This window comes from Cheilinus undulatus, linkage group 5 (genome assembly GCF_018320785.1).
Source record: "Cheilinus undulatus linkage group 5, ASM1832078v1, whole genome shotgun sequence".
NCBI lineage: Eukaryota > Metazoa > Chordata > Actinopteri > Labriformes > Labridae > Cheilinus > Cheilinus undulatus.
In genome coordinates this window covers 7,572,039-7,586,448 of record NC_054869.1, presented here as the reverse complement: position 1 = coordinate 7,586,448, position 14,410 = coordinate 7,572,039, and the positions used below count along the sequence as shown (strand labels likewise).

At 41.3% G+C, this 14,410-nt stretch overlaps 1 protein-coding gene across 1 annotated transcript; it reads right to left on the bottom strand.

Annotated features, from left to right (window-relative positions):
* Positions 1–12,157, bottom strand: LOC121509522 (potassium voltage-gated channel subfamily V member 2-like). Its single transcript, XM_041786958.1, has 3 exons — positions 12,138–12,157; positions 5,784–7,083; positions 1–249 (listed from the first exon to the last, which is right to left on the bottom strand). The coding sequence occupies exons 1-3, from the start codon at positions 12,155–12,157 to the stop codon at positions 1–3; spliced, it is 1,569 nt and encodes a 522-aa protein (XP_041642892.1).
* Positions 12,158–14,410: the final 2,253 nt, after the last annotated feature.

Sequence of the window (14,410 nt, the reverse complement as noted above, 5' to 3'; positions counted from 1 at the left end):
TTAGTTTCCCAGGCAGTTCCTGAGCTTCTTCACCGTCCTTTTGGCAAACCTGACCTTCCCTCGGTTCTTCAGGGAGGCCGTGTACTGATTGGACTTGAGTTTGGAGTAATAGTCTGAGAACTTGTTGAAGAGGATGGAAATGGGCAGACCGTTGAGGATGATCCCAAAAGAGATGCAGATGAAAGCGAAGAGGCGGCCCAGGATGGTCTCAGGGTAGACGTCCCCATAGCCCACCGTGGAGATGCTGACCTGCAGGAGTGATGAGAGCAGTCAGAAACACGACCTCTGTGACAAGTAAAGCTTTCCTCATTTGCAAAAGTTATTTTGAAAATGTACAAAATGTGGGGCATGAAATGGGATGTTATTTCATGTGAAGAGTTAAAGGTCCTTCGTGTCTGTGTTGATCCCTTTGAGCTCTGTGAAGAGTATCAGGTCAGCTGTGCACCTGACCTCAATCACTGTTCTTATACTGTATATAGACAGACAAACTGTTGGTCAGTTTGATCTGACCTGTGCTCTCCTTTATCCATCAAGTAGGTCTGAAGTGAGTTGTTCTCCATGGTCAATCTGTTTGATATTGGTGAGTATTCAATCACAACACTTCTGACCAATTTTATTTAAGTTGAGTCAGCTTTTAAAATTTAAATGTTTTTAAAAAATTTTAAAACAGCCAACACATTTCATGAAAGGCTTTCCACAAGATTTCGAGTGTTTTTGTGAATGTGCCCATTCATTCTGTAGAGCATCTATGAGGTAAGGCACTTAATGTTGAGTGAGAAGAAGGCCTGGCTTACAATCTCTGATCCAGTTCATCCCAAAGATGCTTGATGGGGTTGAGGTCAGGGCTCTGTGCAGGTCAGACCAAACTCATCAAACCATGTCTTTATAGTCCTTGCTTTGAGCACTGGGAACAGTCATGTCGGAATAGGAAAAGGACCTTCCCAAAACTACTGCCACAAAGTTGGAAGCATAGCATTGTCCAAAATGTCTTGGTGTGCCAAAGCATTAAGATTGGCCTCGCTGAAGATAAGGGGCCTGGCCCAAACCCTGAAAACAGCCCCATACCATTATTCCTGCTCCACCAAACTTCACAGTTGGTTCAGTGCAGTCAGGCAGGTAATGTTCTCTCAGCATCCACCAAACCCAGACTCACCCATTTGACTGCCAAACAGAAAGCGTAATTCATTGAGTCTAGTGTCGGTGTGCTTTACACCACTCCAAAATGCTTTGCATTAGAATTGGTGATGTAAGGCCTGCACACAGCTGCTCAGCCATGGAAACCTGTTCATTGAAGCTACACATGCACAGGTTTTTGTGCTTACATTAGTGCCAGTGAAAGTTCAGAACTGGCAACTTTTTGTATCTTAGCAGTTGTTGACCCCGCTCTGTGATTTTACGTGGTCTTCTGCTTAATGGCTGAGTTGCTGTTGTTCCTAAACACTTCCACTTTCTTATTATTTCACTTACAGTTGACTGTAGAATATCCAGCAGGGATGAAACTCCACAAAGGTACCCCTATGGAAGGGTGCCGAAAAGTGGGACGGTACTGGACGTTTTTTTTTGGGACCCTTTCCAACTTTTGCTCTATGGAAATGCAAAAAAATGTGTGCCGTTCCGAACCAAACTGAGCCGGACTGCTTGGTGGAAACAACCTAAAAGTGTCTTCTTGCAAAGGTGGCATCCATCACAGCTCCATGTTTGAAGTCACTGAGCTCTTCAGAAGGACCCATTTTGCATGGCTAGGGGCTTGATTTTATTCATCTTTGGCAGTGGGTCTGATTGAAATACCTGAATTCAGTAATCAGGTGTGGATGAATACTTTTGTCCATATAGTAAATATCCAGTATAGTATGAAAGCAAGTATTAAAAAAGGCCCATTTATTTAATTCCTATATTTTTGACTAGAGTAGTCAAAAAGGAACTACATGCACAAAGATCTGGGCAAAAAACACTGCAACTTTGACACCAATCACCATCAAGAATGAACATAAATATGTAAGAATTTGCAAGATAATTTGTAAAATGCTCTGGTCTGTCTAGATTCAGTGACATGCATCATGTACAGGCAAGTACAGTGTATATGCAAGAATGCTCATTGCACATCAGGATGCATGTAAACACAAGGTGAAACAGCACTCTGGGCCTTTTTTCCACCAATGTGGCTGCAGGAAGATGCAATGGTGGCATAATTAAGTGTGCTGACAGGGAAAGTAAAGCATAATGGGATCCAAAGAAATCAGTGTTCGACTGATATGCATCCATAAATATTAGCACACCACTGATGCAGCAGCTGGAGTTATTAAGGGTTAAAGTGTCCTGCCCAAGGACACATGGACATGTGACTGTAGGAGCCAGGGATTGAACCCCAACCTTTCAGTTTAGAGACCACCGGCTCTACCTACTGGGCCACAGTTGGCCTTATCAACCTGCCGGTATGCAAATATGTGGCACAGGAAAGCATGTGTTCCTTCTGACAAGTTTCCTGAGAATCCATCCTTATTTTCATGACATGATCTGACCAGAGCAAGATTTCTATGTCATTTCCGGTAGAATTGTTATGTGTCTGCAGTAGTGAATGGTGCTCTGAGTTGCCCTCACGATAACCATTACAATCATTCAGAGGATTATCATTTCCTCACCTTGGATTAGAAGTAAGATTCCAGCTCTCGGTCAACGAGAGAAGGATCTGTTAACTGGTTTATTCATAGCAGCAGGCAGACTCAGTGGATCAAAGGTGCAGGTTGAAAGTTTAAAGAGTACTTTAGTCTTAACTAGACATTAACCAGGTTATTCCACCTTGTAAAAACTAATACCATGAATAAATTAGTAGACGTGTTATAAGGATAGAGTTTGTAGTTTGAAAGTGGCCACTATGAAGTGTCACACCTAACAGAGCACGAGATGGCGCGTCCTGCAGAGCTGACCTCCTTCTGTTTGTAAGCCAAGTAGTGCTAAAGTTTAATCTAATAACATTACACAGTTTAAGGACGGTGTCAGTGGTGAAGTAACTCAAGGACAGGCCACTTCATTTTGCTTAGATAAAGAGGTTACTCAGGTCCATGGCACAGGTGTGGGACTTATTTAATGAGTCTCAATCAAAATAAATCTCCTTTTAAGATGCAATTTTTTCAGTGTTGTGGTTATTTGTACATATTAGGTAAGAGACAAGAGGTTCAGGGTGAGTGGATGAATAAAAAGGTAGAAAACATTGTCCAGTTGTGAGTTCAGATTTGAAACAGACTTCTCTGCAGTTATTTTTAATGTCTGAAACTGCTGCAACAGGCTTCGTGTCAGACGAGGAAATATGAGACATGCAAAACTAGTACCTTGTGTTGGTATTTTCCCAAGCAAGTATTCACAGTGCCTGATAAATTGGAGGATTTTTTTTTTTCTTATTTATACAGCAGTGGTTCCCAAAGTGGGGGGCGGGACCCCATGGATGGTCTCAAGGTACTGAGGGTCGCAAGATGCGTTCAAAGAAGAAGAGAGTATTTTGAAATGGTTTTAAATTGTATATTTTGTGCATTTCGGTAGAAATATGCATGACATAGGTTCAGTTAAAAATAAAAAACTTGATCATTTGTTGATTTATGCTGAAATCACAGCAGTGTTTAAAAAGTCCTGTACATGAAGATTCTTGAATGCGCATGGCTGTGTTCAACTTTGCCACAATCAATCTTCGTTCAATCTTGTTAAATGAGTTGGACTTTAAGTTTTTATATTTCATTATTACATTAGTTAATGAGTGAAAAGTTGTCAGATCCTGTTGTCACAGAGCGATCCTTAGCTTAAAGGCAACACCAGCAAACATTTGACCACTTTATTCCTCAGTAGTTTCAGCCCAGTGCCACAGAATCCTAACCTGGCATGCCAGATGGATGTGTTTCACACATCCATCTAGTAAACCACTCATAGACGGCATTTGGGAAAGGGCAGAACCGCTACTGGGCTGCGCCCCTACCGAGGAGTAAATCCATAGAGAGCTGCATATCGCCAACCATGGCGACTGTAGACATGTCAGTACACGACTTTTGTCGTTTTTGAAAAGAAAACAACTCACTGCTGTTCTTTGTTCTTCTTTTAATGAAGAAATGTCGTCAAATTCTGATAAAACAGGCACTTTAGCAGCGTCCACGCTAATGTCTTCCATCATAATTGCACTGGTCTCTTGTCACTGGTTGCTTACGTCACGACTCCACCGCGCCCGAAAGTACTGCCCCTCAACGTTGATTGGTCCTGTCACTCTCTAACCGGGCCCAAACAGTTCAGATTGGAGCTTTGCAAGATGGATTTGCCAGTGAGAAACATGTAAACAGGCGAATCCATCTGCTTTGCAAGGTTAACAGAATCCTTCTTTTACACTGTATAATTTTTCTAAAAGATAATTTGTTTGGCTTTTTGCCTTTATTTTGACAGGAAACACAGGGAGAGAGAGAATGGGGGCAGAGATGCATCAAACAGCGCCTAGATTGGGAAGCAATCCCCTGACCAGTGCAGTATAAATATCTGTATAAAAGCCCCTGCTCTACCAACTGAGCTCATTGTTTTTTTAATCACCGTAATTTCTGGACTATAAAGCGCACCTGAATATACAAGCCGCACCAGCTAAATTTAGGGAAAAAAACAAATGTGTACATATACAAGCCGCACTGGACTATAAGCCGCAGGTGGAACGGTGGTACGGTGGAAACACCCCGGCCGTCTGCTCTCTGTGTGTTCAGCCAATCTTCAAGAAAGTCTTCAAGTTCGGGCCATCTGCTTTTATTACCTCTGAAAGCTTTTTTTGTCTTTTTGCATTGAGCCAGTTCTTCACACTGGCGTCTCCAACGTCTCACCATTGATTCACTGATGCCAAGGGTACATGCAGCAGCTCTATTTCCTTCTTTGACAGCCAGATCGACTGCCTTTAACTTAAAAGCTGCATCATATGCATTTCTTTTTGTTTTCCATAATGAGGGTTTGTGCATGAAAACTTCCTTTGCGCAAACTGTCTCACTCTCGTAATGTCTGTCTTGCTCTCGTTCTGTCTCTCGTACTGCATTTGGTTCCACTTTTGCTTTCGTTGTTCACGCGAACTTCCTGTCTCACTCTTTTCCGGCCTCCAGCATTTCCTGCTGGAGCCCACCTCTTAAAGGTGGGTGACCGTAACCTGTAAAATCCATAGATTTAGAAGGTCCCCTAGTGGCCGTTAGCTTAAACTAATCTATGTAAAAATCCATAGATTAGCCGCATCGTTGTATAGGCCGCAGGGTTCAAAGCATGGGAAAAAAGTAGCGGCTTATAGTCCGGAAATTACGGTAAAACCTACTGTAAATTTTGTTTTTTTTTTTTTATTTTTGATGGAAAAAAAAATTGCAATGTGACCGTAGGAGCCAGTAATAATGTGATAATGTTTTACTTGCTGCCTTAGTAGGAACATACCACCAGTACGTTAGTAACTTTTAAATCCCTGTTTTTGAATCTATCCCCATTCAGTCTCTAGGCATTGTTTATACACAAAGTGAAGTGCAGCCCTTCTGTGGTGCAGGAAGTAACATTGCACTGCTTGTATGGTGGTTTGACATCTAGGTCAGAGCCCAAAATGTAGAGCATGTGATGAACACCTAGTCTAGTTTGGGTCCAAATAAGGCATACACATGCAAGAGTAAATCAAACCTTGAGAGAATTTTTAAGTGTTTGTCCAACAATGAAAACCTGCCTGTAAACAGTCTATAATAGTAAAAGTTCTTCACATGTATATTACCTCTGTGTTAACATGTTTTGACGATCACTGTTGTACTTACAGCTGCCCACCACCACGCATGAGGGATGCTGGTGAAGTTAGTCTGCGGCATGTCATGCTCCACGGTGTACACCATGGCTGAGAAGCTGAAGATGCCCATGGCAATGAAGAGGAAGAGGCAGCCCACTTGTTGGTAGCACTGGCGCAAGGTGAAGCCAAACGCCCGCAGACCCGTGGAGTGTCGTGCGAGCTTCAAAATTCGAAATATCCGCATCAGTCTCATGATCCTCAACACCTGGCCCAGCTTCCCCACCTGCCCCACTGCCTGCATGTCGGCTTCATGCTTCATGTAGTTCTCCTCATTGTCGAAGAACTCAAGAATGGCCTGCAGGTACTGGGGCAGGATGGCGATCAGGTCTACGGTGTTGAGAACGCTCCTGCTGAAGGATTTGAGGTCAGGCGTGGACACCAGGCGAAGCAGGTACTCCATGGTGAAGAAGGCGATGCACATAGACTCGACGTATTCCCAGTAAGTTTTACCACTCAGGTGACCTGTGGGAGTCCTGTACTGCATCTCCTGTACTGTGTTCAGAGTCATTGCCACCAGGGAGATGAGGACGAATAAACTGGAGGCCACCGCCATCAGCTTGGCCTTCACAGATGAAAATGGCTTCTCCATTAAGTTCCAGATGTACCGCCGCTTCTGTCCCATGAACATGTCATGAAAAAGCTCCTCGTTCTCTTCGATCTCCAACTCAGCCTCCAGCTCCCTCTGGATCTTCAGCTGGTCGTTCAACTCATCCTGCCTCTCCTCGAAGGAGATGCGGCAGCACCGGTGGGTGTTCTTGATCCTCACACCCCAGTAGTTGATCTCCTCGAGGAAGTTCCTGGGACACAGCTCGTCCTTGATCCACAGCATGCCAGTCCTGTAGAAGTTGAAGATGCTGTGGAAGACATCAGGGTCCCTGTCGAAGAAGAACTCATTGTTGGTCACGGTGTAGTCGTCGCACAGGTCCAGCTTCATATTGTGGTCCGTGTAGGTGGCCAAACGTCCTATTCTAGTCTTGGGGTACTTTGCTGCCATCTTGTAGGCGATCTTGTACGGTTTCCCTCCTACATTGATGTTGATCATGTAGTTTTTCTTAGAGGGTGAGATCTGCTTAGAGAGGGCGTACAGAGCCCCGTCATCCTCTTCGTCCTCGTACTCTGCATAGATGTCGTAGATGTCCCTGCTCAGCTCCTGCATGGAGTTCCATGTCTTCACACAGCTTTCCTTCGCTAGTGGATAAGCACTCTCCGAGGGTCTACGGTTCACGTCTGAATCTGTGACTTTGTAATTAGGGAAGAGACTCTGCCTCCTGCTCCAAAAGCTGACCACCTTGCTGGTGCTTCCCATGTCGATCCCCCCCAGACTACAGAGCAGACAGAGCAGCCAGCATTACCGCTGTCTAATTCCCCCTATAGCTAAGCATTGAAGACATGAGCAGGATGCCTCATGGCCCCATTAATGTTGCTGACTGAGAGGATCCGCGTGCTTACAGGACATCTAAATACCATTATCCCTGCTGAGCTGCCTGGCTGACATGACGTTGGCTGTGTGGCACAACCCAACCAGTGCCCATCATGAATTTACACTCTTTTAATTTACAACAACTTAAAGCTTTAAACTTAGATTGCGTCAAAAATTATTGGGTGGATTTTTAGAGCAATTAGGCAACAATTAGAGTTGTTTTTCTCTTACTGATTTCTAAATATAAAGACTCAGTCCATGCATTAATCTTCAAGAAATCCCTGCAGATTACTCAAGGAAGTCATATAGGAAAGCTATGATTTGAAACACCATTGCGTGACATGCTTTTTTCTCCTTTTTGACTAAAGCAACACCCTATGATGATTTTATTTCTATTTGCATCAAAGCATAATTTTTCGTTTTTATTCTTTGATTTTTTTTAGCATATTTTTGATGGTTAGAATTGCTTATGCTTTAGGATTTCTACACTAAAGGAGAACAAAGAGGGCTGGTGGATTCATAGAAGAGGATAAAGTCTTTAAGTATTAGTCTTCATCCTGCAGGGAGGGGCTGCAGGACTCCCCAGAACCTGAAGTGAAGGCCAGTCTAAAATAATAGTTAGCTTTTTATTCAAATGATAAACCAAAGCACTTTTTCCATTCATTATACATGCTTCATTTTCTTATCTATAAAACCTGCTGGCATTTCTACTGAAGACAAGCAGCCAACGTAACATTGCTTGTGATTAAATCCTCTTACTGGATATCAGATTATTGTCCAGCTCATTAACAGCAGCACTTGTCTGAATATTCTGTGAGGTCGTTGCCAGCTGGCACTATGAGCCATACAGTATGTTAACCTTTATTTACCAGCGTTGTGCCAGCTACAGCTGACTGGTTAAAACAATTAAGGATTTAGGTTGTTAAAGCAGCAGCATTTAAACAGAGCTGCCAGACTTAAGCTATAGTCTTGTTAGTGTAGTGTGTCAAAAGCACAAGAGGTAAACTGGATTTGTCATGCAAATCCATTCACAGGTTGAAAAAGAGGAAATGACATGGCAGACTGATTGATGTAAGGCTTGGTTTTTATACTGGGACAACCATACAACCCCAACAACTGTCATATGAAGGAAAACAGAAGGTCACAGACGACTCACTGCTGTTCTTTGTTTTTGTCTTAATGAAGAATTGTCATCAAGTTCTGATAAAACTTGTCTTAGCTAACCTTGAAAAGCAGATGGATTTGCCCTTTTCTCACTGGCGAATCTATCTTGCAAAGCTTCCATCTGAACCATTTGGGCCTGGTTAGAAAGTGACAGGGCCAATCAGCGTCGAGGGGCAGTATCTCGGGGGGGGGGCAGAGTCTTGATGTATGCAAGTAGGAACAAGAGGCCAATTATGGCAGAAGACTTTAGCTTGGCGTCAGTTTTATCAGAACTTGATGACATTTCTTCATTAAAAGAAGAACAAAGAACAGTGTTTTTTTCTTTTCAAAAGCAACAAAAGTCGTGTACTGATATGTCTAAAGTCGCCATGGTTGGCATTATGCAGTTTTCTATGGAGTTTACTCCTCGGTGGTGGCCACGTCACATGTTTTGTTGCTCTGATTGGCCCGTAAAGATGTGACAGACAGAACATTCATCCAATCACCCTCAGAGCTTTTTTTCAAAAGCTCTGGCATTTCCCAAATGCTGTGTATGAGAGGTTTTTTCAGATGGATATGTGAAACAAATCCATCCGGCGTGTCAGGTTACGCTTTAGCAGCATCCATGCTAATCTCTGCCACCATAATTGCACCAGCTCTTGTTGCTGCTTGTTTACATCATAACTCCGCCTCACCTGAAAGTACTGCCCGATGCTGATTGGTCCTGTCACTTTCTAACTGGGCCCAAATGGTTCAGACGGGAGCTTTGCGAGATGGATTCGCCAGTGAGAAACTTGGAAACGGGGGAATCCATCTGCTTTGCGAGGTGAGAGAAACAGTGTATAGAGTAAGAAACAGAGATGGGAGAGTAGGAAGTGCAGAGAGAAAAGAACCACAGGTCACACTTGAACCCAGGCCGCCTGTGTACAGGGGGAATGACCTAACCTCCAGGACATCTGCGGCACAATTCAGTGCTTTTACTCCTTTTTTTGGTCGAATATAGGTGTTATGATCTGCTAACTAATATAAACTAATGTTGGCAATTATGTTACAGTGACTAGAGTTACAGTGAATAAATGCATTACTTGCAGCAGTAATGATAGTAATAAGACAAACTGAAGTAGCATGTTTCTGAACAGCATAGGAACTTTTTACAAGCCTTTGAATCAGGGTCATTTATATCAAGCAGGAAAGATTGCACATACGCATATCTGGGTTGCAGACAGGCACAGAAGAGGAGAGGATTACACCATGAACCAATCTCAGGCTGTGTTTATCTTTGGGGTGGATAGAACAATAGAAATTAAGAAGAAAGGGAATTTTTGGCACGTGTTCACATCAAATCTACTAAGTTCCAGTAGCATTTTTCCTTCTTCTGATTAATCAGAATTAAACAAAATGTCTGACAGCACCAGTTGGCAAACCTAAGACTTAAGATAACTTAAGACTTAAGATAGGAAAAGAAAATTGGAGAACATTTTGACAGAACATGACAGAACATTTGATTGAAAAAAGAATACAGTAACATAGCTACATATTGCATTAAGAGTCAATCATACAGCAGGACTTGTAGATGAAATAATTGAACATTGCAAGTGCATTAAAAAGGAGCACTAGCAAAAACTGGTAGATGTGTAATCTTATGGCTTTTATCTTGACAGGCCACAGACCAGTGGTTCTCAAATGGTGTGGAAAGACACAGGTTTGTCTTGCGGAAAGTTTTGTTTTGCCTCAGCAGTTTGTATTACAGTATTACAGTGGTTATTTTGCATGGATATAGATATGGATATGCCTTGAGATTTTGGCTTGATATTAGATATGCCTTGGGCAACAAGGTATGAAAAACCACTGCCACTGATAATACTTGGGAAGGACAGGTAGGTTGAACAGCTCCAATGCTAACTTAAGCTGTACAGGCTAGTGCTGGCATATTGTTTCAAACAGTGGAGTTTGTCAGTGGCTACAATTCATGCTGAAGTCTTTCAGTGTGGCTCTTTGTTCTTGTTTTAATAAAGAAATGTGGTCCAGTTCTGATAAAACTGCTGCTATGGCTACATCTGAGCAAATCATTAGCAGCCATTGTATGCAGCCCCTATAATGAGAGCAAACTCCTGCTGAAACAGGTCAGCAGAAAAGCGACAACAGTGCTTTTCTTTTCTCTTTATTTCAAGAAATTCGGTCTTGTTCTGATTAAACTGACACTTTTTGATCTATATCTGCGTTATCAGCTCACACTACAACTTAACCTGCCAGTAGCTGCCACCTTGTTCTTCTCAAATGACGCCAATTGGTCCGAACCATTGTTGGTTCAGCACAAATTTTGTAGATTAAAGCTTTACAAGATGGATTTGCCTGATGACAGACATAGAGTCCGACAAATCCACCTGCTTTGCAAGGCTAAAGCCAGTCAGGAGAAGAACAAAAACCTCTTTTTCACCAAGAAAGGCTTTTACTGCAGTTCCTCATTCTTCTTCTAATAAAGAAATGTCAAGTCCTGATAAAACTGCTGCTTTAGCTGCATTCACGCTAATCTCTTCTCTGGCATCCGTTGTTCACAGGCTTGCTGTACAACTAAACCACATCTGTACTGCTTCATTCTTCTGGTTATTTTCTGACCAGGAACAGGGGTTTCAGCTTAAAGCTTTGCAATATAGATCCTCCTGATGAGACGTGTCATGTGGCAAATCCATGGGATTTCAAAGCATTTAACACTACAGTGGCTATTTAAACAAAAGATGCATTGTCTTACTGTAAATAAAGATAATGTAACTCATAAAGTATCATCAAATATCCTTCATATGGATCAAAAGGGTTCTAAAGATAGCAGGCGACCTGAAAAGTTTTGGTTTTCGACCTGCTGTGGTCTTGACTCTATGGATCTATTTCTGCAAGAGCGATCTTTTTAGTCATCAGGTAAAAAAGTTTGTTTTAACAGGTAACAATGCAATTGTAATCTATTTTGCCTCTCATGCTCTTCATTCACTGCACACTCAGCCAAAGTGGACTCTTAAATCTTACTCCAATAAGACAGGAGGAAAACATTAATGCATATTTAGATTAAACAAATTTTCACTAATATATCTGGCTGTAGTTGAGGAAGCAGAACCGTAAACAAAGCATTGATTCACATTGCTGTGTGGTTGTAGGGATTGATATCATCTGTGTCAAAGATAAAGGTTTCCAGTCATTCATTTTTGTCCAGAAGATTTACGGATCAAACTTCGCAAATTCCCGTTAAAGCTGCTTAGGAAGAGAAGAATGTGTACATTTTAATCTCTTGTGAGGGTTCATAAAGCCTCCCGTCACATACATGCTCTCCATAAACATGCTGTTATAAACAACACACACATTGTTCTGTCAGTAAATGTGAGTTCAACCTGACTTCTGGAAAATTGATTACACATATGAGTTACTCTGCTTAATAATTTTACCAAGATCATCAAGCCCCACAGTAAAAATGACCCACTTTTCTTGTTTGCTAAATAAATTTGTTAATCATGAGTGCCTGCTTTCTCTCCTCAGTGCAGTGATGATTCCTGACACTTGAGGCATGCCATTGGATTCTGTTACACCCTTTCAGTGAAGTTTACAGAAATGACTGCTGAGGACTGGAGTGAGGCCTGTGGGCTCAGATTGACAGCTACTGTCACCGTCAGTAACAATCACGTATCAAGTATCATACTTTTATGTCTTCAATAAATTTAAAGTTGCTGCTCTGGCATGTTTGCTTACATAAACATTGGAACAATGGCAAAACTGCACAGCTGCATGTGTGCCATCATCGCATCTGTTCTGAAATCACTGGAAAGTATAAAGAACAGTAAATGAATGAGAGAGTGGTGTCTGCTGTCTCCAGTAAATGGTGGTATAGAAGTCATAAAATCTCTCACAATTCAACCTCTACAACTCAACTAACTCAAGATTCTCGACAAAAAAACCCAAACACTGGAAATGCTTTGAATGTGACTCGTGTGAGATGATGCTTAACACTCAAACAGAGTCAGAAGGGGAGAAACAAGGAAAAAGTCAAACTGAGCCACTCAGCACAGCATTGTATAAACAGGAAATCTCAGATGATTTTGGATGTTTATTGAGACAACATAGACTCTCAGACACAACAAAGGTGGTGCTGGATCAGCTGGTCTCAGACTTCTGTTTAATGCAGACTAAACAAAGGCAAAGTGTTTAGTCTGCAAGGCACTTTCTCATCTGCACAAGTCATGATAGACTGAAACCTCCTTTAAAGACCCTGTAAAGTCCAAAATTTGTGTCTTAACACATTAGATATGTTGGAATATGGTTGCTGTTATCATGTGAAAAACACTGAGATCTACATGTGAGTGAATTCTGGATTTGGACTGTTGGAAAGTTTTTCTCCTCTTTCCTGGCTTGGTTTAATTTGGGCGGGGCCAATATTGGGCCGGTGATGTCATGAGCCCACATACTGACTGTGCCCCAGTGCACAAAGCAAGGTCTATAAAGACGTGGTTTGATGAGTTCAGTGTGGAAGAACTTGACTGACCCGTTCAGAGTCCTGAGCTCAACCCCATCAAGCACCTTTGGGCTGAACTGGAACAGAGATTGTGAGCCAGGCCTTCTTGTCCAACATCAGTGCCCGACCTCATACATTTATTTTTCTCATTTAATGTCAGCTGTATATAAATATAGCAAGAGTTGCAAATAATATGCACATTTAATAAGTTTACAACCAACAAATTTTGAAAAGTCTGAATTGTAATCCACTGTGCAGAAGGTGAAGCTGTGACTGAACAGCTGTTATGTGTGAGTGGGACCTTTATATGTCAGAGTTCATTTCTTTTTCATTAATTGCACCTGTGCTGTTACTGCTATGATGCACTGGAATCATAATGGGCCAAAAATGTAAAATTCCTAAAAATATACACACCCTATGTCAGTGGTTCCCAAAGTGGGGGTCATGAGACAGTGAAAGGGGGTCACGGAATACTTTCCAAAATTTAATGTGATTTAAAATCATACATTTTGTATATTATTGTAAAAGAAGTTGTCACCATGAGTCCAATTTAGAATAAAAATGTGTTTATTTTAGTGATATTTGAGCTTAAATGTAACTAAAAGTGATAAAAAGTACCTAAAATGCAAGTTGCTTTGTGCAACATCATGCGCTCTATGCCTATTTCCTTTTTTAATGTAATTCCTTCCACATTTACACCTTACAGTGTAAATATGAGGATAACACTTTAACAGTTGAAAATAATCCACTGGGAGAGTACATTTCTAACACTACACAAAAGTGTTGAGCTTTGCGGTTCATTGTGTTACAGACATTTAACATCATAGTCAAATTTTGCCATGGTAAGGTAAACTAGAATACACCAGGGTTTTTAGTACAGTGTAAGTGGAATTGTTTCAGTTTGTCGCATTTTAATATACATTTAGGAAACAAAGTGCATAAATTCTGAAGTCACACTACCTAGCAGTTTTTATTAATTAGATAAAAAGTTTGATCTATATCCATTTTTAGAGGTCCTTTCACTGACATCATTTTATGAAACACATAGTTCTATCTTTTTAAAAGGTGACACTTTTTTATGTAATTTCAGAAGAAAGATTATCTAACACGTTTAAATCAACTTTTTATTGGACATTATCAGGGCCTGACAACACCGAGGGCTGTGTCAAGTTAGTAACACCGCAATAAGAACAAAGGCTGTGATTGTGCGAAAATAAAAGCGTCGAATTTATCTCAAACAAAATTACACGGGGACAAACTGTGCTGAACATGTAGTCAAACTATTAATGCCAAATTAACGTGTTACCTAATATGTTCCTGTTGGCAGGGAAAGAGAAGGGAGGTTTTATCTTCTCTTATTTAGATGATGGGCATCCGTGCAGTACAGCTGAACAACTCTTTGCTAATGTAAAGACATTATTCAGTATGTTTCAAAACATCTTACATATTTTTAACTAACATTAAACTGCATCGAGATTAGAATGAGGTTGAAGAAAAACGATAAAGGTTTTTAAACTGTACTGATGTCTTATTTTGAAAAGTA